The following is a 26,302-nucleotide window of genomic DNA, read 5'->3' on the forward strand; positions in this document are numbered from 1 at the left end:
GGCAACTGCATCACCAGACCATTCTCATGAGCTAATGCTCCCCACAGTAATGTCTGTGTCCCTGAGCTGTGCATATGTGCATATAAGTCACCCAGTTAATTTCTCCTCACCAACCCAGCCACCTCCTCCTTCTCTGAGTGATTCCATAGTCTGTTCCATGCTTTCATGTCTCTGTTTTATGTTTCAGTTTATATTGTTCCTTAGAATCCACATACAAGTGGGATCATGTCATAGTTCCCCTTTCTCTAACTGGCTTATTTCACTTAATATAATAGTCTCCAGGTCCCTAAATGTTATCTCAAAGGGTAAGAAATCCCTTTTTTTCTACAGCTGCATACTCTTCCATGATGGAAATGTACCAGGTTTTTTACCCACTCATCTACTAACGGACCCTTGGGCTGTTTCCAGATCTTGGCTATTGTGAATTGGGTTTCTATGAACATAGGAGTGTCTATGTTCTTTTTGACTTCTGTTTCAGGGCTTCTTAGGATATCTTCTGAGTGTGGAATCAGTAGAATAAAGGCAGTTCCATTTTTAATTATTTGAGGAAACTCCACACTGATTTCCACAATGGCTTCACCAGTCTGCATTCCCACTAGCAGTGAACCAGGTTTCCTTTTTCTCCACATCCTCACCAATAAATGTCATTTGTTGATTTGTTGGAGGTAGCCATTCTGATGGTTGAGATGAGACCTCCCTCTGTTTTATTTTGTGTCTCTCTGATGATCAGTCACTGCACCAATTTCATTGATTACTGTGCTTTTCCAGCTCTTTCCTTTCTATCCCTTTCCTTTTCATCCATTAGCATTCAACTGATTTCCTATTATGAACCATGCAGGTGCCCCTGAAGAGGTCCCAGCTGGCCCTTCCTTGACTCCACACTCTGCCTCAATCCTGCTGTTTCCTTGTCATAGGCCACTACACTCTTCCCCAGCTTGGCCAGTTCTTCCTCAGAAGTGCAGATCTGCGACTCTTGACTAGTTCCTTCGACTCCAGGGATGTGACCACCTGGGCCTCCTCAGCGCCTTTTCTTCTGATTTCCCTGAGTCGCTCATGCAGCTAGACTTACTTCTTATGCAGCCCATTAAGGAGACCCTGTCCTTGCTGTTTCTGAGCCTATAGTTTTAGCAGATTAGCATTTGCCCTTTGAAGTTCATCCTGAAGACTCTGGCCCACAGCATTCTCTGTTGAAGAGTATATCTTTCTCCCAGCTGGAATGGCCCAGTTGTTTGAGCATTATCCTGTGCACCGAAAGAGTGCTGGTTCAATTCCAGGTCAGGACACAAACCTGGGTTATGGATTCAATCCCTGGTCAAGGTTCATGCAGAAGGCAACTGATCAATGCTTCTCTTTCACATCCATGTTTCTCTGTCTCCCTCTCTCCCTCCTTCTTCCTAAGCATGTCCTCGGATGAGAACTTTTAGAAACAGATTAACCTCTTTCTTCTTAACCTCTTTAGAAACAGATTAACCTCTTTCTTCCTCTTGCACATTATTCTTTTCTCTCTTTAGGTCAATGGTGTCATTATTAAGGGCATCTAGCTCCTTAAAAACAGAGAAATCTGAGAGCAGGATTGGGTCCTATGTTGCTTTTTGGTAAACTAGCCCTGTCTGGTGGTGGCAGCATCTCAGAAGTAAAAATGAAAGGAAGATCAATGCCCTTTATTAACATATGATTTACTGTGTGAAAAGCCAAGGAAAACATATCCTTTGAAAACTTCCCACAGGGTCACATAACACTCAAAGGTAGGCTAATCAGATAGAAGCTAAACTTGTCTTCAGGAAAATCTCACAAACTTTCAATCAAGACACAAATTTGCTCTAACCGGTTTGGCTCAGTGGATAGAGAGCATCAGCCTGTGGACTCAAAGGTCCCAGGTTTGATTCCAGTCAAAGGCATGTACCTTGGTTGCAGGCACATTCCCAGTAGGGGGTGTGCAGGAGGGAGCTGATCAATGTTTCTCTCTCATTGATGTTTCTAACTCCCTCTCCCTCTCCCTTTCTCTCTGTAAAAAAACAATAAAATATTAAAAACAAAAAACAAACAAAAAAAACACACACAAACTCATCCATGTCCTTATCAGTGTCCAGGAATATGCCTTCCTCTTTAGCTTTTCTGCGGGGGATCCAACCCACGCTTTCCTCTTAGCAGTTGGCACAAGGCTGGAGGCCAGGACATGAGCACATGTGCTTTCTTCAATGTGCCCTTCACAAGCACATGGCACCTACAGACTCATCTCTATGAGCTTTGCCCCATGGCCAACACCACTCAGCTCACAAATGCTTCCAAGGGCAGTCACAGGCAGCTTCGAGGTGAGTGACACTGGTTTCCTTTTAGCACAGAGAGAAATCCATGTATGAGGCTTAAAACGATATAAAATGGCACCATGCCTGTCCTTGTCTTCAGACTTTACAGCCCATGGGAGCCCATTGCAGAGGTCTCGCTGTCCACCAAGGGAAGTGTTTGTGAAGGAATAACCAGGTTCAAGCTCCTCAGAGTACCTGCAATGCATCCTGGGTACATGCACAAGGCACAGAGCAATGAACAATTGCCCTTTGCTCAGGATACCTTTGCCTTCTGGGTCAGCTAAAGCCCAAACCTTCCCAGTGTTAGATCTGGGAGCCTGATATATTCAGGAAAGCAGCAGCATCAGAAGTCAACACCCTCAGGGATGGCCCCCACCACTCTATCTGTAGCATTTTCCATATGAAGGGGTCCCACTTGATGACTGTGTCAGGGAGAGCTGGGCCAGCACAGCCATGGTGCCCTATCCTGTAGGGGAGGGGAAGGAATAACAGGAAGATAGGAGTGGGGTGAGGAGGAAGGAGAGGTTGCATGGGAGGCAAGGCCTTCCCTCCCATCACGCCCTGGGATTTCCGTTCACGTCCATTCCTATTGTATGCTCCCCTCCCACATGCCTGCTTCTCCACAGAGAGTCCCTCCCAGGACTGTCCTGATGTTCAGGATACAAAGAGGTATTGAGTGAGATCAGCCCTGCCCCACGGTCTCCTCTCTCCCTAAGTTAGCATCTGACTGTGATGTGCCCAGCAGGGCCCACACCAAAGGTGAACCTCACTCACACCTGGACAGATGCCCATGCCTGGCTAGAATGGATTGAATCCATTTCACACACACACAAAGGACATGGTTCAGTGCTGAACATGGGCTGGGTCTATTGGCAGAGAGACACAAGTGCCCATATCCAAAGCATGAGGAGGGAGCAACCCTGTCCCAACTTTCACCTTGAGTCTAGATCCCCTCGGTGTGTGTGGCCACCCTGGGTCCCTTTCTTGCCCACACAGAGGCGGAAAACTCCAGGCTAATGACTTCTGGCTGCATCCAGGCACAGTAGCTACTCAAGGTTGACCCCCTTTGTCTATTCTGCTTCCCTCTCCATCTGCGGAACTTCCACTTCCCTTTTTGGGCATTGAGGATGACCACATGTTTCAGAAACAGTGTGCATAGCCTTTTTTTAGTATTAGGAGCAGATGGGGATTTATACGTGGGCTTAGCAATCATCCAATTCTTGCAGAGTCCTGAATAACACCGCTCAGGGCTCACCTCACAGGCTTAGTCAGGTGTGGAAATAAACCAGGGTGGCCCCCACCAGGTCCCAGAGCACCGACCTCACAACCACTCTAAGGAGTTGGGTTCTTGAGGACATGCTGCATGAGAAGAAACTGGGACTCAAGAGATTGTATATTAAGGGTGAAAGTTACACACCTGATGGACAGTGGAGGACTCTACATAAGAATCAGCCCAGCCAACATGGCTCAGTTATTGTACATCTATCAACCATTCCTGGTCAGTGCACATGCTGGGTGCTAGGCCAGATCCCCAGTGTGGGGCTTATACGAGACAGCCTATTAGTCATTTTCTCTCATCATTGACATTTCTCTATCCCTCTCATTTCCTCTCTCAAATCAATAAAGATATGAATATATATTTTCAAACTTGTTGGGGGGTAAAAAAGGATAAAGAAAAGTATGGGAGTGGTGCTCCCTCCACTGGACATGGGGCCCGCTGGGAGCAGGACTGCTATGTGCACAGATATGTGTGGGAGCTGTGGTTCATACCAGCTCTGCCAGTTGCAGGCGGGTTCTGAGGGCAGAGGGAGCTCACAGGTGTCCTTAAAACTGAAGGTGTGTGTGTGCCAGGTGAAACTGAACTCTGTCTGGGCAAGAGATGTGCTCCCTGTACAAAGCAAAGGGCAGTACAATGACTCCTGATGGCAAACTCCACAAACCCAGTACTTGGGGAGAGGAAACTTGTGCTCGTGGGGACAGTGGATGGTTCCTGCCAAATTCCAGAGCAACCATCAAGCTAAGACCATTGGGCCCTGAATCTCTGTAATGACGTGACCCTCCAGGAGTTAAAGTCATTGAAGAGTAAGTAAATTACAGAGGTTGTGTTCTCTTGTAACCTGATCGAGAAATTACTGCTCAGTTCACAGAGGAAGCAGGTTGGATACCTGTATAAAAAAAAAAAAGGGAGGGGGTTTCCTCAACAAATCAAAATCTAGATCAAATTACTATCCTTTATTGTCTAGGATAAACCATAGCCCCAGGGGGATAGCTCTGCCTGAGGAATGAGGAGGCCTGAGGGGAAAGTGACCCTGAGGGTTGTTCCCAGGAAGGAGGGGCTGGAGGCTATGGCTGAAAAAAGGGAAGTTCATGAAGAAACATTTGAAAGAAAGAAAACCCAGATTCTGGGGCCACAGGGCTTCCTTCCCTCATTGCCCTGCATTTCCCTCTGTGCTCACTGTCACAGGGACATACCCCTGAGCTGCACAAGGAGAAGGTGAGCGTGTCCCTGCTAATCTGAGCTCTGCAGGCCACAGGGACCCATGTCTTCCTGAAGTGTCTCCAAGGCCCATGTGGCACTGTCCATGGTGAGGACCACAGGGAGGTGCTGATAGAGGGGCTGAAGAGGAAGGAGGCTCCATGGGGGAGGCTCTGACAGAAAAGGATGTGGTCTGGGTCACATCACCAGCAAGGGGCATCTCCAGAGGCTCCGGGTTTATTTCCTGCTTCACCATGAAAATGAGAGCCAGGCTGCTGGAGAGGCTGTGTCCTTGCCTGCTGGCTGCTAATGTAGCAAACCCATGACTGGAAGGAATGGACTCCAAGTGACCATCACTGGTGTGCCTCGGTGTCCATCCTGCTGGCCCAGTGGCCTCCTCCATCTTCTCAGCTGATGCCTCTGGGAGAAGATACCATGACCCCCATCCTCAGGGCCCTGCTCTTCCTCGGTGAGATGGGAGAGGGGAGGGGAGCCCTGCTCTATCAGGACCCCAGGACTTGGGGCTCATGGGGAGGAGGGTGCTGCTCAGTGTTCAGGGCAAATCTCTCACAAGGATTCTCTTCCAGGGCTGAGTGTGGGCCTCAGGACCCCAGTGCAGGCAGGTGAGTCTCCCCAGGTGTCCCAGGTCCCAATCCTCCCTGGGGACAAAGACTACCCTCCAGGCACCAGGGGCAGGATCTGTCTAACAGATGGGGGGCATTTGGGACTGGGAGCTGGGGACCAGGTGTGGGAATGTCCTTTGATCCAGCCTGATTGCTTCCAGGGCCCCTCACCAAACCCAGTCTCTGGGCTGAGCCAGGCCCTGTGATCCCCTGGGGGAGCCCCATGACCCTCTGTTGTGAGGGGAACCCAGGGGCTGAGGAGTACCGTCTGGATAAAGAGGGAAGCCCAGCACCATGGAAAATACAGAAGCCACTGAAACCCGGGGACAAGATCCAGTTCTCCATCTCACACATGAGAGGGAGTGATGCAGGGAGATATCGCTGTTACTATCACAGCCCTGCTGGCTGGTCGGAGCACAGTGACCCCCTGGAGCTGGTAGTGACAGGTGAGAAGCCCTTAGTGGTCCCAGCCTCAGACTCTGCCCTCAGGAAGGGGGTCTGCTCTCAGCGTGTCTCCCTCTCACAGCCCAGCCCTGGGGGACATGATGGAGGTGTGAGCCCATTTAACAAGCTGCCTCCTCCTCTCCTAGGATTCTACAGGAAACCCAACCTCTCAGCTTTGCCCAGTCCTGTTGTGACCTCAGGAGTGAATGTGACCCTCCTGTGTGACTCAGGGCAGGGATATGACAGGTTCCTTCTGACTGAGGAAGGAGATCACAGGCTCTCCTGGACCCTGGACTCACAGCCACAGCCCAGTGGGCACTCCCAGGCCCTGTTCCCTGTGGGAACCTTGACCGCGAGATACAGGTGGATGTTCAGATGCTATGGCTCTTACAGCAACAGGTCCCAGGTGTGGTCACACCCCAGTGACCCCCTGGAGTTGCTGGTCTCAGGTGAGCAGCCCTGGCGCCGTGCTTTCTTTGCTCCTCAGCTCAGGGCCCTGTTCCTAGGAATGTGGGTGACAGTAATAAACAAGGAGGGGAAGGAGGTTCCACAGAGCAGGGTCCAGCTCATGAGAGAGTAGAGACAGACAGGCACTCCCACTCCTGAACTCATTTCTGAACCTCAGCAGAGATGAAGGGTAGCACAGGCGAGTGAGATGTGAGTGAAATGAGCAGGAATGTGAATAGACTGAGCAGAGAACACAGACCAAACCACCACTCACCTCTTAATGTCTTCATCTCAGAATCTGGGTCCCTGTAGTCCCAGCCCCACTGGACTCTACGCTATAGAAAGAAGCATCCTGCCCATCTGCATCACCCTGCACAGCCCCCAGTGCTCACCTGAGAATAAGGAGGGACCCTGAAGGGCTCGTGGGACCTGGGGCCTCCTGCCCGGACTCTGTGCCCTCACCTCTGCTCAGGGTTTCTGTGCACAGGGGTCTATTATGGCTCTTTTTAGAGAACTTTCAGGCAATACTTCCATCTATAAACTCACTATTTAACTTACATTAAATGGAGTCCATACTTAAATGTAAACATTTTATTCATATTTTCTATGAGAGTAAATTAAATCCAGACATTTGTTATGGAGAATAACTTCTTGTTTATATAAAATCTTCTTATCACACACATTTTCAAATAAGCTTTATGAAGGAATTTTAGATACATTTTAACAGCTATTTGTAAAATTTAGTAAATGCACAGCAACTTACTAGAGAATTGCACACCTAATATAGTAATTTGTGAGTAAGCAGTTTGATTCCTGTACATTTTCTAAATGGTAGTAAGTGCACATAGGAAAGCTCTTTTTTGGACTTATTTATATCATGACCTGTTAGCTTCCTGGAGATACGCTTCCTGTGGACTGTTTTTCAGATGATCCCTCTGATATAAAATTATAATCCCCAGCAGTCAAAGAAAATGCCACTTCTTTATTCCTGATGACATACCTATTTTTCTCACTCCACGTCCAATAGGATGGAATGAGGGACCGAAATGGGCCACAGCTTCCCCTCCAGAAAACAGCTTAATTCACACCTTATGAATTTACAAATTTGTGTTTAATATTGAAAGCACTATGGCCACTTTCTTCCAATCTATTCTTCTTTTTCATGAAGGTTTACTAGGAATGTTGTCTTTTCCTGAATGATACACATCCCCTATAATTATCTTTTCTCTGACCTTTAACCACATGATACACATTACAAAGGTTTCTTGGTGTCACCCATTTGGATATTAACCCAACTGAGTGACGTAGATCTTCCATGTGCATTTTCTGAATCATGGAGCTGACCTTTAGCATTATTGCATGGATCACTATATGAGGAGAGGTCTATAATTTTATTTATATCTTGGGTTTTATAGCAAAACTAGAGGCCAAATGCATGAAATTTTGTGCAAAAGTAGGACTTTCTTTCCCTGGGTTCTGGCACCAGCTTCTCTCTAGCACCCAGGACCCAGTCTGACTTCCCTCTGGCTACCTACAGGCACCTGGGACCCAGACTTTACTCGGTCCTGGCTTCCTCCAGCAGGATGTTCAGAATGATGTCCAGTGTAATTAGCATATTGCCCTTTTATTATTATAGGTAGGGTAACACATTGACATAGTTTTCTACTTTTTTGTGCTCACTCAATAATGAAATTCAGAGGGTTTTCTCTGTGACTTAAAGTTTTAGCCAGAAGTGTGGATGTCCTTGGTTATGACTTTGTTGTACTTTGAGATAAAGCAAAAACTCACACCATTAGCATTCATATGCCCACATTTCCCATTTGATAAATATGAATACCACTGTAGGTATTCATTTGTATAATTGCAGAATAAATGAGTTAAACCTTAGTTGGTTTGACTCAATGGATAGAGCAAGGCATATGGACTGAAGGGCCCCAGGGTTGATTTTAGTTAGGGGTACATGCCCATGTTGCAGGCTCTTTCCCCAGTAGGAGGCATGCAGGAGACAGGCAATCAATGATTCTCTCTCATCATTGATGTTTCTATATCTCTTCCTCTCCCTTCCTCTCTGAAATCAGTAAAAATATAAGTAATAACTAAATAAAGGAGTTAATAGAATAATTAATAGATAAACAATTTCAAGTGAGGATGAAAATGTGGACCCCAGAGAGGAGAGGCCTGGGTGTGGTGGGATAAAAAGGACACAGCCCAGTCTTTCACCCCTTCGTGCTCCTAAGATTCAGGAGCCCTTGACACCACCCCTCCTCCAAGCTGTTGAGAATAGGGGATCTTTCAGCTTTAAGGGAATAAGTTCATGGGATCTTGAGTCTCAGGGTGAACACAGAACACACAGCTCTTAGTTATTTCTGAATTGGGACCATTTTCCTCCCACTCTCAGTACTTGGGCACAGCTAACTTTTATCAAGATGACTCAGAGCAGGTGCTGAGTTCAGACATCACAGGGACACTAATGTGAAGAGGAGGTGGAAACCAAAGTAGACACCAGAACCCTGGATATTTGGGTCTTCCCTGACCTTTGTGACCTTTGTATCCACATTTTCCAGCCTCCAAACCCCAAGACTACACAGTGGAGAATCTCATCCGGATGGGCGTGGCTGGCTTGGTCCTGGTAGTCCTTGGGGTGCTGCTATTTCAGGCTCGAAATGACACCAGAAGGACCCATGATGCAGCCAGGATGTGAACACAGAGCTAACAACACACCATTCAGAGTGGAGCAGCCCTGGAGCCCACCTGATGACCCCAGGAGGTGCAGAAAGACAATGTGAACTATAATTGGGGGAACTGTCTGCTGAGAATGTCCAGTTGAGAAGTCTTGGTAGGTTTGATTTGGGTGCAGGAAAATGTGGGCCATGTTCCGGTAGAAGATGCCTCCTCCATCCACATGGGGTTCTGTCTCTTGCTCCCTGTGCTCCTTGACTCTCCTCCAGTGCCCTTCTGTTCTCTATCGCTGACATGAGGGTCCATCCATATGGCTGGTTTGGATTCACATCTATACATCCCTTCATGCTGGGTCACATCCATCCCAAGAAATTGTGGTATCTTTATACCCCTGGGATTGTTTTTAAACCAAAAAGAATAAAGTAAAACAAAATAATAAAGCCCTGATACCTGTTCCACGTGGTCCCGCCCATTGCACATCTCTACCCCCTTTACCATCTCCATGTGGCTTCTTCTTTGTATCCTTACTTGAGAACTTCTGTTTATCTAGATTTCAGGTGGTTCTGAATGATGACTGTTCTGCAGTTTATTGTGATTTTGCAGTTATCATGGGAGGATTTGAGTACATCCTTTACTTTTCCGACTATCTTGAGCAGAAGTCATAATATTTTGATAATAAATAAGTAATTTTGAATTGTTTGCATAATTTTATTTAAGTAATGCATAAGGTTTGTTTTAAGTTGCTTTTTAAATACTTTCCAGACTTGTTTTAAATTGATTCAGATTTGTTTGTTTTATACATTTACATCTATCAGTTTGGAGGTCACACATGCATTTCCAATAGGAATAGTTTCCACCATTGTTAATATTGTAAATGGGTCCATGTGCCAATCACTATCTGCAATAACAACCGTCTACCTGGAGCGATAGGATCACTGTGCTTTAGTGTTTCTACCCAAGGGTCACTGCTGATGCCAGCAGCATGAAAGGCTCTGCAGCAGATGTGGCCATAGGGTCAGGAGAAGATTACTTGAGAAAGTTGTCTAATGTACATGGAAATGAACCTTTGAAAGGTCCACCTTTACATAGACCAATTTCCCAAAAAGGATAGGTCTTGAAAGGATCACTGCCAAAAAAAAAAAATCCTAATCTGTAGCAGCACTTGGATCTGCCAGTGACCTTGATGCTATAGTTGATGGGTGTGCCGAGCCAGCATGGCTATGGGTGAACCTGAGAGGGGGTAGTGAAGGATGGTGAAAAGAGACAAGGGAATAAAGCTGGGGCTAGGTGAAATGCTGCTCTCTCTGATGGAGAGACAGCATCAAGGCCTGCAAGCCACGTCTTTATTTTATAGCCAGATTCCACCAGACAGAGTTAGGGCTTAGTCAAGATGTTTACAGTGTTCTCATGAGTTTGGAATCTACTCAAACACATGCACCTGATCAAGCTTTGTTTACTTGCTGCACCTCCCGCAGCCCATATCACTCAGCCATGTGGGCCCACAGGTTCAAACCATAAGATCAAGCTTAAAACTATAACCTTTGGCTATAATTGTGCTGGGACTGGCACGTCCCTTTGCCAGGAGAGAATAATGCCCTCTCATTAGTCCCAGGCTTGAACCTGTTCAAAAGCTGTAGCTGCTCTCCACAGATAGGTCTTCTTCACTGTTGAATTCAGGAAAAACTTTTTATTGGCAACTGCATCGCCAGTCTATTCTTATGAGCCAGTGCTCCTCATACTAATATCTGTGTCCCTGAGCTGTGCATATATGCATATAAGTCCTTTATTCTAGTTAATTTCTCCTCACCAACCCAGCCACCTCCTCCTTCCCAGGGAGATTCTGCAATCTGTCCCATGCTTCTATGTCTTTAGATCTGTTTTATTCTTCAGTTTACATTGTTCCTTAGAATCCACATACAAGTGAGATCATGTCATACTTACCTTTCTATAACTGGCTTATTTCACTTAGTATTATACTCTTCAGGACCCACAAAGCTGTCTCAAAGGGTAAGAAATCCTTCCTTTCTATAGCTGCATAGCATTCCATCATGTAAATGTACCAGCCTTTTTACCCACTCATCTAATGATGAGCCCTTGAGCTGTTTATCGATCATAGTTATTGTGAATTGGGCTTCTATGAATATAAGTGTGTGTATGTTCTTTCTGACTTCTGTTTCAGGGATTCTTAAGATATCTTCTGGGTGTGGAATCACTAGAATAAAGGCAGTTCCATTTTTAATTATTTGAGGAAACTCCACACCGATTTCCATAATGGCTTCACCAGTCTGCATTCTCACTAGCAGTGAACCAGGGTTCCCTTTTCCCCACATCCTCACCAAGTATCATTTGTTCATTTGTTGGTGATAGCCATTCTGACAGGTGAGATGAGACCTCACTATTTTTTATTTTGTGTCTCTCTGATGATCAGTCACTGTACCAATTTCATTAATTATTATGGGTTTTCAGCTCTTTCCTTACTATCCCTTTCCTTTTCATCCATTAGCATTCAACTGATTTCCTGCTATGAACCATGCTGGTGCCCCTAAGGAGGGTCAAGCTGGCCCTTTCTTGACTCCATACTCTCCCTCAATCCTGCCGTTCCTTGCTGTAGGCCACTACACTCTTCTCCAGCTTGGCCAGATTTTCCTCAGAAGTGCAGATCTGCGACTCTTGACTAGTTCCTTCAACTCCAGGGATGTGACCACCTGGGCCTCCTCAACACATATCCTTCTAACTGTACGTGGGTATAGCAATCATACAATTCTTGAGGAGTTCTGAACAACACCTCTCATGGTTCACCTCACAGGCTTTGTCAAGTGTGGAAATAAACCAGGATGGCTTCCGCCATGTCCCTGTGGCACAGATCCCACAACTACTCTAAGGAGTTGGGTTCTTGAGGAGGTGCTGCATGAGAGGAAACTGAGACTCAAGAGATTGTACGTTGATGGTGAAGATCACACACCTAACAGACAATGGAGGACTATTTAAATAAATATCAACACAGCTGGTGTGGCTCAGGATAAGATTGACACATGATGTGTGAACCAAGAGGTTGAGGATCCATTCTCAGTCAGGGCACATGCCATGATTTCAGGCTAGATCCCCTATATGGGGTTTGTAGGAGATAGCCAGTTAGTGATTCTCTCTTATCATGGATATTTCTATATCTCTCTCCCTCTCCTTTCCTTTTTGAAAAAAAAAAATTTTTAAATAAAAATTAAATAAATAAATGAGAATCAGTTTTGTTCCCCTAATCAGAGCAATAACACACTTATTGTCACTGATTGTGAAGACAGGGATCCGGGACCAGAAGGAGAGATCTTCCTGAGAAATAAGGCACTGAAGGGAGGAGGGACTCAGAGACCTGTTCCCAGGCCCCTGGGGTGGTTGCAAGGAAGGGGAATTAACCAGGGGCTGGGGTAGGAAGGGTACCACACTTTGGGCCCTCCCCTTATTTTCCTGCATTTCCCTCTGTGCTCACTGTCACAAAAACATTGCCCTGAGCTGCACAGGGAGAGGGTAAGCTTGTCCCTGCTGATCTGAGCTCTGCAGGCCACAGGGAACCACTTCTTCCTGAATTGTCTCCAGGGCCTGGATGACATTGTCCATGGTGAAGACCTCAGGGAGATGATTGATGGGCTGAGGAGGAAGGAGACCCTGGGGAGAGGGGAGGAGGCTGACGGGGTCACCTACCTACAAAGGCCTCTCAGGAGGCTTCAGGTCTATTTCGTGATCCATCATAGAAATGAGAGCTAAGCATTGGAGAGACATAGTTCCCCTTCCTGTGGGTCCTGAGATGACAACCCTGAGACAGGGATAGCCAGCCTCCCAGTGACCACACCTGTGTGGGTCTATTTTGATAGCACCTTGGTCTCCTCCATCTGCATAGCCAGGAATCGAGGGAGGAAACACCATGACCCCCATACCCTTAGGTCCACTTTGCCCCGGTGTTATGTGAGGACTTATTTTTCAAGACGGCCTCTGGAATGAATAGAAAATCTGAATCATCATTGAAGTATTAAAAATTTCATCTGAAAAGTAAAATCATCGCACATAATTAACTCCAGGCCCACCAAGTATGCAGTGAGGTCTTCTGAACAATCCTGGGACATTGGACACTGGTGTCACAGACACTGTGACAGAGCAAGCACATTCAGATCGGCAAGACAAACGTCGGAGAAGGATATTTCGAGTCAAAACCCACACAACAAGCTTTTAAAACTGGAAGAAGAGCCTGTCGTGATGGCTCAGAGGTTGAGTGTCGACCTATGAACCAGGAGGTCACAATTCAACTCCCAGTCCAAGAACCTGCCTGGGTGGTGGGCTCAATCCCCAGTGTGGGGCATGCAGGAGGCAGCCAGTTATGATCAGTTATTCTCTCTCATCATTGATGTTTCTCTCTCAACCCTCTCATTTCCTCTCTGAAATATATAAAGTTTTATTATTTTTTTCAAATTTGTTGGGGAAAAAGGAAGAAGAAAAGTATGTGTGTGGCACTCCCGCTGCTGGACGTGGGGCCCGCTGGGAGCAGGACTGCTATGCACACAGATATGTGTGAGAGCTGTGGTTCAGACCAGCTCTGCTGGTTACAGGCAGGTTGTGGGGGCAGAAGGAGCTCACAGCTGCCCTTAAAGCTGAAGGGTGCAGGAGTTGAAACTGAACTCTGGGTAAAGACGTGTTCCAGGTACAAAGCAAAGAGCAGCACAGTGACTCCTGGTGGCAAACCCCACAAACCCAGAGTCACCTGAAGAGAGGAAACTTGTGATCGTGGGGACAGTGGATGGTTCCTGCCAAATTCCAGAGCAACCGTCCTGCTAAGACCATTGGATCCTGAATCCATGTAGTGCTGTGACCCTTCAGGAGTTAAACTCATTGAAAACCAAGTAAATTACAGTGGACATTCTCTTGTAAAAAAGAAAAAAGAAGGAAAAAAAGAAAACACCTGATTGAGACTTTACTACTCAGTTCACACAGGAAGCAGGTGGGACACAAGTATTTAAATAAAGGGGTTTAATCAACAAATCAAAGCTCTAGGTGAAAATATAGCTTTTAACTGTCTAGGACAAGCCATGGCCCCAGGAGGAAGTGACCCTGAGGCTTGTTCCCAGGAGGGAGGGGCTGGAGGCTGTGGCTGAGAAAAAGGGAAGTTCATGAAGAAACATGTGAAAGAAAGAAAACCCAGATTCTGGGGCCAAAGAAAGGACCTGTTTCCTTCCCTTATTGCCCTGCATTTCCCTCTGTGCTCACTATCACAAGGACATCACCCTGAGCTGCACAAGGAGAAGGTGAGCGTGTCCCTGCTAATCTGAGCTCTGCAGGCCACAGGGACCCATGTCTTCCTGAAGTGTCTCCAAGGCCTGGGTGGCATTGTCCATGGTGAGGACCACAGGGAGGTGCTGATGGAGGGGGTGAGGAGGAAGGAGACCTCATGGGGAAGGCTCTGACAGAAAAGGATGTGGCCTGGGTCACATCACCTGCAAGGGGTGTCTCAGGAGGCTCCGGGTCTTTATCCTGCTTCACCATGAAAATGATAGCCAGGCTGCTAGAGAGAAGCTGTGCCCTCACCTATAGCCTCTAAGTGACCACACCCATGGGTCTGTCTGTCCATCCTGCTGGCCTGCCATCTCCTTCATCTTCTCAGCTGAGACCACAGGGAGAAGACATCATGACCCCCTTCCTTAGGCCCTGCTCTGCCTCAATGAGATGGGAGAGAGGAGGGAGCCCTGCTCTGTCAGGACCCCAGGACTCAGGGGGCTCATGGGTAAGGTTACCAGACGTCCCACTTTTGGTGGGACAGACCCGATTTTTAACAATTTGTCCCGCGTCTCGCTGCGTTTTAAAAAAGTCCCAATTAAAACGCCGCGGGACGCGGGACGCGGGACAAATTGTTAAAAATAGGGACTGTCCCACCAAAGCAGGACTTCTGGTCACCTTACTCATGGGGAGGAGGGTGCTGCTCAGTGTTCAGGGCAAATCTCTCACAGGGACTCTCTTCCAGGGCTGAGTGTGGGCCTCAGGACCCCAGTGCAGGCAGGTGAGTTTCCCCAGGTGTCCCAGATCCACCTCCTTACTGGGGACAAGGGCCACCCTCCAGGCAGCAGGGGCAAGATCTGTGTGACAAATGGGGGGTGGGGGGCCATCTAGGACTGAGAGCTGGGTACCATGGATTGGAATGTCTTATGACCCAGCCTCTGATTCCTTCCAGGGATCCTCTGGGCTGAGCCCCTCCTCAAGCCCACCATCTGGGCTGAGCCAGGCCCTGTGATCCCCCGGGAGAACCCCGAGACCAATCCCTTAGGTCTCCTGACCCCTGTGTCAGGAGAGACCTAAGGGATTGAGGAGTGCCGTTTTGAGAAAGAGGGAAACCCATCAACATGGAATAGCCAGAAGACATTGCAGCCTGGGGACAAGGCCAATTTCTCCATCACACACATGACAATGATGCAGGGATATATCATTGTTATTATCTCAGCCCTACTAACTCGTCAGAGTGCAGTGATCCCCTGAAGCTAGCAGTGACAGGTGAGGGGACCCTCAGGGGTCCCAGCTTCAGGCTCTGCCCTCAGGAAGGGGGTCTGCTCTCAGGCTGTCTCTCTCTCACAGCTCAGCCCTGGGGAACCTGAAGGAGGTGTGAGCTCATTTAACATGCTATCTCTTCTTCTCCTAGGATCCTACAGCAAACCCAACCTCTCAGCCCTGCCCAGCCCTGTTGTGACCTCAGGAGGGAACGTGACCCTCCACTGTGCCTTAAGGGAGGGGTTTGGCAGGTTCCTTCTGACTAAGGAAGGAGATCACAGGCTCTCCTGGGCCCTGGACTCACAGCCACAACCCAGTGGGCAGTCCCAGGCTCTGTTCCCTGTGGGTCCTGTGACCCCCAGCCACAGGAGGATGTTCAGATGCTATGGCTGCTACAGGGACAGGCCTCAGGTGTGCTCACACCCCAGTGATGCCTTGGAGCTGCTGGTCTTAGGTGAGTCCCATTATTGTCTCATCCATGGATTGAGGCACCAGACACATTATTGGCATCTTTGCTGTGAGGGGAGCCCCATGAGAGAGGATGGGGTGAGGGGAGTACAGGGGCTCTTGGGTTAGGGGCACACAGAGAGACAGTGAGACCTGGGATCCAGGCCAGGAGAAGGGGTTTATGGGAGGAGCAGCCCAGGTCATTCATGTCTGCTCTCCCCAGGTGAGTCTGGGAAGCCCTCCCTACTGAGCCAGCAGGGCCCCATAGTGGCTTCTGGACAGAGCTTGACCCTCCAGTGTTGCTCCCATGTTGGCTGTGACAGATTTGCTCTGTCCAAGGAGGGGGACGGGACCTCCCCCAGAGCCTGTCCTGTAGCCCCAGGCTGGGCCCTCTCAGGCCCACTTCCCCCTGGGCCCTGCTTGGGGTTTCACGGAGGTGAGAACAGAATGAAAGTGCAGGCCCCATCGAGGGAGGGAGAGAGAGAAACAGGGTGTTGGAGGGGAGAGGTGAAGACTCAGAGAAACAGAGACAGACAGAGAGGAGAGTCCTCAGAGAGAGGCCTGGTGACTCTCAGGGCAGAACAAGGTGGGCAGGCAGCCCTCACCCTCCTCTCTCTCTCTAGCACACCTGCCTGACAGACCCTCCCTCTTGGTGCAGCCAGACCCCAGGGTGACTTTAGGGGAGAATGTGACCCTGTTGTGTCAATCACTGAGCCAGAGGGACACGTTCCTTTGTCAAAGGAGGGGACAGCAGATCTTCCCCTGCATCTGAGATCAAAGTACAGAGCTTGACCATACCAGCCAGAGTTCTCCATGAGTCCTATGACCTCAGCCCAAGGGGGCACCTACAGGTGCTACAGCTCACACAGCACCTCTCCCTACCTGCTGTCACTCCCCAGTGAGCCCCTGGTGCTCCTGGTCTCAGATAAGGGCCCATGACCCTGTTTGCTGAGCTGTCAGCTCAGGGTCCTGTCCCCAGAAGGATTATGGGCTGAAAGGAAGTGAGGGGCTCTAGGGATGGTCACCTAGAGGAGACTGAGACTCAGAGACACCCCCCTCCCCCTTCACTTGGTCTAGAAGGTGCCAGGTGGGCAGTGGGAGGGACTTAGTGAGGACTCCATGAGATGGGGGCTCAATGGTTACCCCCAGAGTATCACCCTCTTCCTGTTCTTCCCAGGACCACTGGGACCCAGCCCCCATCATACGTGGTCCCCTTTGCTCAGATGGAGACAGCACCCCAGGCAGTTCTGAGTCTGAGGATCTAATGACGCCCATGCACTGATGGCAGGCTGTCCCAAGGCTGCTTGGGTTGGGGACAGATTTCAGGGAATGCCAGGCCCCAGAGGCTCTGAGAATTGGTCTCCCCAGCCCAGAGAATCAGGCCACAGAGGTGAGAGGTGATGAGTACTTCCAGGGAGACAGGAAGTGAGCCATGAGTGGGTTCAAGCCCCTCTGATGTCTCTCACTTGGACACACCATTCCCTGCCTGGATCTCAGTGTCTCCAGGTGCAAAAAGAGAGAATCCTTGTCCAGAGCTTAGATTTCCTGTCCATTCTGGCCCTGACCTCCTGGGAGAGGAGTCTCACAGGGAAGCCCCAGGACGTGATGTTATGGTGCCTGCCCCCTCTGTCTCAGTGATGGTGACACTGTACAGGGAGGGACAGCAGGACAAAGGTCCAGGCACCCCATTTTTCCCTACCCCCCTCAACTCAGGCTCAGCTCAGAGGAGGGAACAGGGTGGATCAGCCCTGGGTCAGCTCCTGGCTTTGCTGCTTCTGCTGTGGGGCTGGGCGGTCCCTTCTCTCCTCTGAGTGTCAAGTTCTTGTCTGCTCACCCTTGGTCCCATCCTGGTCCCAGGCTGCTGGGAGATGAGGTGATATAAGGGCCTCACAGAGCTCAGGAAGGCAGAGCCCCCAACCCAGCCTGACCTTCCCCAGGGAGCATAAGTAGTAGAAGGGTGGAGAGGGACCCAGGAAAGACCCAGAGTGCACCCCTCACTCTGTCCCTCCTATCCGTGCTGTGCTGGGGGCAGGTAATGAAGAAGGACCCTCAGTTCTACAATAGATGAGACATGGACAGGCCCCTGCAGAAGAGGAGGCCAGAGCTGGGGGCAGCATGAGGACAGCACAAGAAACCTGCAGTCATGGGTTCCAGTCCCAGCCCTGCCCCTTCCAGACTGGGTGACTTGGGGCATGTGGTTAACCTTTCTGAGCCTCAGTGAAGTGGGTGGTGGGGTCAGCAATTCCTGGTGCATGGCTGATATGAGGTGAGAGGAGATGATTGGCAGACCCAGCATGTGCCTCACACACAGTAGGTGCTCATTAATGACATCATTATCTCATTCATGACATCATGAGGGCGAATAAGAGCCCCCAGGACCTTTCATGCCTGATTCCTTTCCAGGAGATGTCCCCAAACCCTCTATCTGGGCTGTCTCAGGCCCCATTGTCACCAACAGGAGCTTTGTGACCATTTGCTGTCAGGGGTCTCTGCAGGCTAGTGCCTACATTCTGTATAAAGAGGGGGGCTCTGAGCCCTTGGAGACGAGGATCCCATAGGACTCCAGCAACAAGGCCAGTTTCCTTATTGGAGTCACGACCTCACACATTGCAGGGCTGTACCAGTGTGCATATTACACCCTGAGGACATATTGTCACGTTGGAGTGACACTCTGCCCCTGGTGGTGACAGGTAAGGGAGACACCATGTCCCCTCCCCATTATGGGCTCCAGGTCACAGGCCGTGGAATAAAGTGTGGCCTCATGGGGACCCCACCTTCACAGAACACACCTGGGGCATGAGGGTGACTGTCCCTTTAACACAGACCCTCAGGATTCTATGGTGCACCCTCCCTCTCAGCCCAGCCAAGCCCTGTGGTGGCCTCAGGAGGGCATGTGTCCCTCTCCTGTAGGTCACAGGTCACATCAGGCACTTTCCATCTGCTGAAGGAGGGAGGGGCTGACCCGCCCCAACACATGGAAGCAGAATGGAGGAAGCATACTGGGAGGTGGCGGGCCATCTTCCCTGTAGGTCCCGTGAGCCCCTCCCATGGGGGCACCTACAGATGCTATGATTCTCCCAGCTCCAAACCCAACTTGTGGTCACAGCCCAGTGTCCCTCTGCACATCGAGGTTACAGGTGAGGACAGACCCAGGTGCAACCCCATCTGTTTCCTCGACCTAAATAATTGACCTGAGCTGTGTGTCCACTAGGCCCCAGCATCATGTGGGTCAGTGACACTGGCCTCTTGGGGACAGACCCACAGGCGGGAGGCTTGGGGAGGGATATTTAAGACCACTAGCTGCATCTCAGTGGGCAATGTGGGGTGTCCTCTGGGTGCCACTATCCCCTCCTCCCAGGTGTGCACAGGGAGCCTGCCCTCTTGGCCCAGCCAGGCACGCTGGTGCTGCCTGGACACAGCCTGACCCTCCAGTGCCACGTGGAGGCCAGCTTTGACAGATTTGTGCTGACCAAGGAAGAGGGGCTCACACACCCCCAGCGCCTCAACGGGCAGCTCAGCCCCAACTTCCCCCTGGACCACGAGAACCACACCCACGGGGACTGGTACAGATGCTATAGTAGACACCACTTCTCCTCTCTGCCCCCAGTGCCCCCCTGGACATCCTGATGGCAGATGAGGAGCCAGCCCTGCCCCTGTTCAGAGTCACCTGGGGGTGATGGGGCCCAGGAGAGGGTTCTGGAGCAGAGGCTGAGCTGGGCAGAGGTATAGGGGAGGGAGGGAGAAAGGGGGTGAGGTTATGGAGATAAAAGATACCTTCCAGGGGACTGAGAGGAGCTGAGAGAACTCTGGAGAAGGACAAGGTCCCTCAATTCAGGGTCAAGGGCATGAGGGGAGGAGTGGCTCTCAGTACATCACAACATTCCTCTCCCCAGGAATGTACACCAAACCCTCCCTCTCAGCCCAGCCAGGACCTTCAGTGGTCAGGGGAGCAACTGTGACCCTGCAGTATGGGGCTGAGATCTGGTTGGACACCTTCCACCTGCACAGGGAGGGGTCATTGGATCCTCCCCAGCACCTTTGTCTGCAGAACACATATGTACCCTCTCAGGCCAACTTTACCCTCAGTCCTGTGACCTCAGGCCACCAGGGGACCTACAGGTGTTATGGCTCACACAGCTCCTCCTTATACCTGCTATCACAGTCCAGTGACCCCTTAAAGCTGGTGGTCTCAGGTGAGAAACCCAAGCCCCCCCCACTGTCCTCATGTCAGTCAGGCCCTCGTCCCCAGGGGACCTTGGACTGCAATGGGCTGAGGGAATGCCAGGTGGAGGGTCACCCAGAGGGTACTCTCACCTCCCAGAGGGATGGAAAGAGCCAGAGTCACTCCCATCTCTGCCTATTCCTCATCCTCCTCCCTGAGGTCCAGACATGCTCCCATGGACAGAGGGAGGCTGGTGAGCTTGGGGCTGACAAGAGGAGAAAGGCCAGAGGCACACATCCTGACCCTCCAGTCCCCAGTCCTGTGGCCCCAGCCAGACACCAAAACAGGAGTGTGACCTGCAAAGGCCAGATCCCCAAAAAGGGCAGGACCCCTGCTGGGGCTCAGCCTATCTCCCAGAGGGGTTGGGGGGTGGAGATGCTCAGGGCACCAGGGCTCTGAAGCTGACAGGTGACAGGCACGGTGGTCATGCAGAGGGAGATGCTGGGGAACCACCAGGGAGGAGCAGCCCCCACCCCTCTCCTCCCTTCCTGCTTTAGCAGCCTCTGAGGATGGGTCCCCAGTGGGAAGTCAAACCCGCAGAGGACTAAGTGAGGGTCTGGGGGGAAGTGGTGGGTGAGAGGAGCTCAGTGTTGGTCTTGGCTCAGCCACTTCCTGGGTAATGGCCTGAGAAAAGTTCCTTTTTCTCATTGGGACCAAGTTCTCCAAAGGCTCTAGGACACTGTGTGTGCATGTGTGTGTGTGTGTGTGTGTGTGTGTGATTGTGTGTGTGTGCATGTGTGTGTTTGTGCCTTCCACAGAGCAGCTGTGGAGTCAGGAGAAACCTCAGCCCTGGCTGAAGTCCCAGCTCTACCCCTGCCCACCTGTGGGACCTTGAACACATCTGATCCTCTGAATCCTAGTCCATGGGCTGTGGGCCAGGCCCCACCACCCTCAAAGGGAAGACCCTGAGCATGCAGCCTGCCCTGGTTAGAGCTCAGGAAGGACCAGTCCTCCCTCCTGCCCTTCCCATAGGCACCCCAACTGCACAGGTCCCACTGTGGGAGGCAGGGTGGCTGTCAGGCTGCAGCGTGGGACAGGGATCTGGGCTGGGATGGAGAGGGGTGGGTCTACCTGCAGGTACAGGGACAGCATCAATAATAATAATAATAATAATCTATAATAATAAAAGGTTAATATACTAATTAGACGGGATGTGTTTTTGGAGGAAGCCTGGACTATCAGTGCCCAAGGGAAGCCAGTGCCGTCAGCCAGGGGAAGGAAGGCCTGCTCTTGCATGAATTTTGAGCATCGAGCCTCTAGTAAAAAAAAAAAAAAAAAAAAAATAATAATAATAATAACGCCCTGACCAGTTTTGCTCTGTCAGTTAGAGCGTCAGTCCTTAGGACTAAAGAATTATAGGTTCAGTCCCCTATCAAGGGCACAAACCTTAGCTGCAGATTCCATCCCCCACCCTGGTCAGGGCACATGCAGGAGGCAACAAGTCACTTTGTCTCTCTCACATCAATGTTTCTCCCCCCCCCCCCCTCTCTCTCTCTCTCTCTCTCTCTCTCTCTCTCTCTCTCTCTCTCTCTCTCTCTCCTTTCCTCCTCCCTGACTTCCACTCTCTCTCTAAAGATCAATGGAAAAAATATCCTTGGTTGAGGATTAAAACAATAATAACAGTAGCAACAACACACAGGGATCCCTCTGTCCCGGGTTCCAGTCCCAGCCTGCCCCGCCCAGGCTGGTGACCTGAGGCATGTGGTTAACCTCTCTGAGCCTCAGTGAAATGGGTAGTGGAGTCAGCAATCTCTGTCACATGACTGTTGTGAAGTTAGAGGAGATGAATGACAGACTCCAGCATGGGCCTCTCACACAGTAGGTGCTCAGTTATTACATCATTGGCTCATTCATGACATCACATGTGTTCAAGATCTTGACTGGAACCTGATCATCCTGATCAGGGTCTCGGTGGCCCTGGTCCTGCTGCTCTCCCTCCTTCTCTTCCTCTTCCTCCTATTCTGGTGTCAGAGCAAAGGCAAGACATTAGGTGAATAGAGGTGGCATTGGTCACAGGAAGGGGGCCTCAGAGCACCTGCCACAGGAAAACCAAACAGCTGGAGGAGGGCAGCTGAGTGGATTTCTCCAGAACCTCAAATCAGGAAATGTGGAGCCCTAGCTGGTTTGGCTCAGATAGAATGTTAGCCTGCCCCAAGGATCCCAGGCTTTCCCTAACCTTGCTCCCCCTTCTCCCTCCCCCCCACCCTAATTTTCCTGTCTCCTCCCCCAGCTGCAGCCCAGCTGCTGACACCAAGGAGGAGCCCCTCTGTGAGAGGAAGAGACAGCTGCCCTGGGGGAGGGGCACAGGGATTTCAGGAGGCGATGGGGATGAGATGGGCTGGGAGGCTGTGGGGTCAGGGCTGAGAAGGACTGAGACCCACACTGTGTGACCTGGTGCCTTTCCTCACCCTGGGTTAGTGGCCCATCTGGGAGCAAGCGTGGCCTGCAGCCCTAAGATATCAGGGACCTGCAAGGAGACACCCCCTGTTCTGCCCTAGCAGATGCTTCTGTGAAGGACCCTCAGCCTGGAGAGATCATGGAGCTGGACCCTCATGTGAGACCCTTGGGCCTGTCCAGGCCACCAAGGACCTTCTGTTGCCTAATTTAATCCAATGGACCCTTCCCTGTCCCACCTCACCTGCTTCTCAGAAGCGTCCAAACTAATCTCCTCTCTGGGCCCCCAGGTCGTCCTGCTGTGACTCACTCCTGGTTTCCTTGTGACCTCATGGCCCCTCCTATGGGGCCCCCTTTGCTGGCCCCTCATCCTCTGTCTGAGCTTGTGCAGCCCCAGGTCTCAGGAGGAGGCGGGAGTGAGTGACACACCCACAGGTCCCTAGGACCCTTTCATTCTTTCACCCTGCAGATGTGACAGGCTCACTGTATATCGGCTCCTTTTAGAAGCCACAGTGCAGCCCTAAGCCAAGCTGTCTCCACACACCTAGAGCTCACCTTGGGCGAGGGAGACAATATGCAAACAAGCAGATAGTGTCCCAGAGAGCAAAGTGCTGTGAAGGAACATAAAGCAAGAGGAGGGGATAGAGTGCATGGTGGGGGGGCAGGGAAAGAGTGGGTGCAGAGGTCCTGAGGCAGGACCTTCTTCTTCAGGAGGAGGGGCCATGAGGGTGAAGCCCAGTGAGCAAGAGAGGCATTAGGATGAGAGTCAGAATCACAGAAGCATCCAGAGGCCCCAAGGCTTGGGAAGGCCCTGCAGGTTCCACCAGGAGAGGGACCCGGTCTATTTAAAGTGTAAACCATCTCTCTGGCAACATGTGGATACGTGACAGGAGGCACTGTCTCCAGCAATATGGGCAGGATGAAGACCCCCAGGGAGTGACGTACACCCAGGTGAATTGCTCAAGGTCAAGACCCAGGCAGGGAATGGCCACCTCTCCTTCCTCTCTGTCAGAGGAAGTGCTGGACACAAAGGGCAAAGAAGCAGAATAGGACAGACAGATAGATAGTCCGTGAGTCCCATTCTCTGCAGACCTCCAGGTTTCCCCAACCCCAATCAAGTGTCATCTCAGCTCCAGGCTTCACCTGACGCCCCCAAGGATGTGACCTACACCCAGCTGAACCTCTTGGCCTTTAGAAGGTAGACAAGTGCACCCCCATCCTCCCCATCAGAGGAGCCCCCAGAAGACCCCAGCTTGTATGCTTCTCTAGCCTTCCACTAGCCCAGGAAGGACCCAGACCCCACACTCCAGGGAGGGGCCTATGGAACCCCAGAAGCCATGGGTACTAGTGACTGCAACCAGACGTGTTCCCCAGCAGCTCCTGGGTCCCTCTGGGAGTCACCTGGTTCTTTAAGCAATATGCCTACATTTTGGAATCAAAGCAAGACTTCTCAATAATCAAGGTGTGAACTTAGAACAAAACAGAAGCAAGAGAACGCTTTAAGTGAATGATGGGCAGCAGCTGCCTACTGCAGCTCTCCTCCCTCCCCCTTCCCGCCTCTAGCCTCACTGACTGACCTGCAGGTCCCCTGGAGCCTAGAAACCCCTACAAGGCTGTGGCTAACCACGCTGCTGTGGTCCTCTTCCTTCAATTATTCCATAGGGCCTCCTGACAACTCCCATGTTAACTGCAGATGCAGATTTCGAGGTGGAGGCAGAGTATGTGGAAGCACCTCCTTCTAAGACCAACCTGGAATTATAACAAATGAAGGAGCAATCACCCTGAATAACCACCTGGAGACTAGCTGAGGAGGAGTCACAGAGCCAAGGATTTACAGAAGAAGCTACATGGTGTCTGGCAGGAGGGGCAGGCACAGGAAAAGGGCCGCCCTGTCTCACAGGCAGGGGCTGACCTTGGCCTGCACCAGTCCCTCCCAAGAGGCCCAGAACCAACCCACCAGTGACCAGCCTCAGAGGACATCAGAGCAGGACCCAACTAGCCTCACCAGTGGCACATCCAAAGGGAGATCTCCAGACAACAGACCTGCTGAGGCGAATGCCGCTTCCTGTGGTCAGTGTCTGCCCAGCAAGTTGCAGGCCATGTTTGGGGCTAAGCCCACCAGTCAGCCTGCCTGAGGGCTGATCCCACGCACAACACAGCCATTAAGACTCAATTACACGGGGTCCGAGCGGAGAGCCCTTCGTCCTGGGAAACCGAGTGCAGTGGAAAGGGGGCCACCCCTTGCCATTCAGCAATGCAAATTCCTGGGGAACCTGGTGCTGAACCATTGGTAGATGACCTGCTTCTGGGTCAGGGTTTCGCACTTAGCAGAGCAGGTCCCTTGCTTTGATCTATTGAAAGTCAGCCCTGGTTTGTCTTGTTCTGGCCTCTCTCCTTCCCCAGGGCTGCTGGGTGGGCGGTTGAGGAAAGGAAGTAGGAGGGAGGGGGGGGGGGGAGGGGAGGGGGGGAGGGACCGAGCACATGCGGAGCTGAAGGTGGCGGAGCTGAAGGTGGCGTCCGCTTCGTTTCCTTCCTTTCCCTCCTGGCACCCGGACCTTCGCCTCCTTTGGCGACCCTGCCAGGGCCTTCGGGCTCCAGGCTGGGACGGGGAGGTGGGGGTGGGTGACGGGGGACACGGCCCCTTTCCCAGGGGGGCTGAGGGCTGGCTCCCTCCTCCCATGTTTTCCTTCCCCTCCGAGGAACCCACTAACCAGCACTACCAAAACTGCCTCTGCAAGGCGGCCTCAGGGACGGATCTTTGCCAGGCTCCAGTCGACCAGATGGCCGGGCTGGTACCAAGTTTTGAGCAGCAATGGAGAACACAAGAGATTAGGTCAACCAGATGGCCGGCCCAGACTTTTTCTCTCTCTGGGAGTAGGTCAGAGTGATAGGGTTGACTAGTTGTCTGTGCAGATTGAAGACAAGGGCCTGGTGATTGGGGGGGGGGGGGGGGGGAGGGGTTGGGGGGGGAGTCGGAAGGTGGAGAAGGGGCATGCTGAGAGCCAAGCCAGGGGCGGGGGTGAAGCCAGGGGTGGGGGCAGGGAGGGGCCGAGCTCAGCCCGGGACTAAGAGCAAATAAATATAAATGTTGACAGTGTGTGTGTGTGTATTTTTTTTTTTTTTAAGACTCAATTACAAGAGGAGGGCCCACATAATCCACAAAAGGGACATCCCTAGAGCACCCAGCTTAGGTGATCAAAGCGAATAGCCACTTGGTCTCACAAGACACCTACCACATTAGGCCACCCCACCAAGCTGAGAGTCATGGCAGATCTAGCTCATACACAGAAACAAGCACAAAGAGACAACCAAATAGGGAGACAGAGAAACAGGCCCCAAATGAAAACTACAGTAGAAATCTCCAAAATAATAATAATAATAATAATAATAATAATTAAATAAAATGGAACCAAGTAGTTTATCAAATATAGAGTTCAAAGTAATGGTTGTAAAGATGTTCCAGGAACTTACACAAAGTTATAACAGCACACAAAAAAAAATTTTTTTGAAGTCAGAAATGAAGAATACAATACAAGACATTATGAATGCACTGGCCTGGGCTAGGTGATTCATTCAACTAGAGCATTGTCACATACACCAAAGGCTGTGGGTTCAATTTCTATTCAGGGAACATACCTAATTGTGGGTCTGGTCCCTGGTTAGGGCATGTACAGGTGGCAAACAATCAATGTCTCTCTCTCTCTCTCCTTCTCTCATTCCCTTCCTCTCCCATAAAAATCACTTTTAG

The 26,302-nt window shown here is 50.7% G+C and overlaps 1 protein-coding gene across 1 annotated transcript; it reads left to right on the top strand.

Annotated features, from left to right (window-relative positions):
- Positions 1–4,746: 4,746 nt before the first annotated feature.
- On the top strand, positions 4,747–24,315 carry LOC311615449 (paired immunoglobulin-like receptor B; the record flags this gene model as incomplete). The annotated part of the gene is given in 16 exon segments (XM_084870844.1): positions 4,747–5,251; positions 5,370–5,405; positions 5,567–5,851; positions 5,996–6,298; positions 8,861–8,993; positions 15,854–15,945; positions 16,162–16,374; positions 18,315–18,493; positions 18,497–18,572; positions 18,575–18,628; positions 18,770–19,075; positions 19,297–19,544; positions 19,807–20,552; positions 20,919–20,983; positions 22,034–22,150; positions 24,248–24,315. Coding segments are annotated over 16 exon segments (2,976 nt in total). The 5' UTR covers positions 4,747–5,196.
- Positions 24,316–26,302: the final 1,987 nt, after the last annotated feature.

This window comes from Pipistrellus hanaki, assembly GCF_964339955.1.
Source record: "Pipistrellus hanaki genome assembly, chromosome: 2".
In the NCBI taxonomy this organism is placed as follows: Eukaryota; Metazoa; Chordata; class Mammalia; order Chiroptera; family Vespertilionidae; genus Pipistrellus; species Pipistrellus hanaki.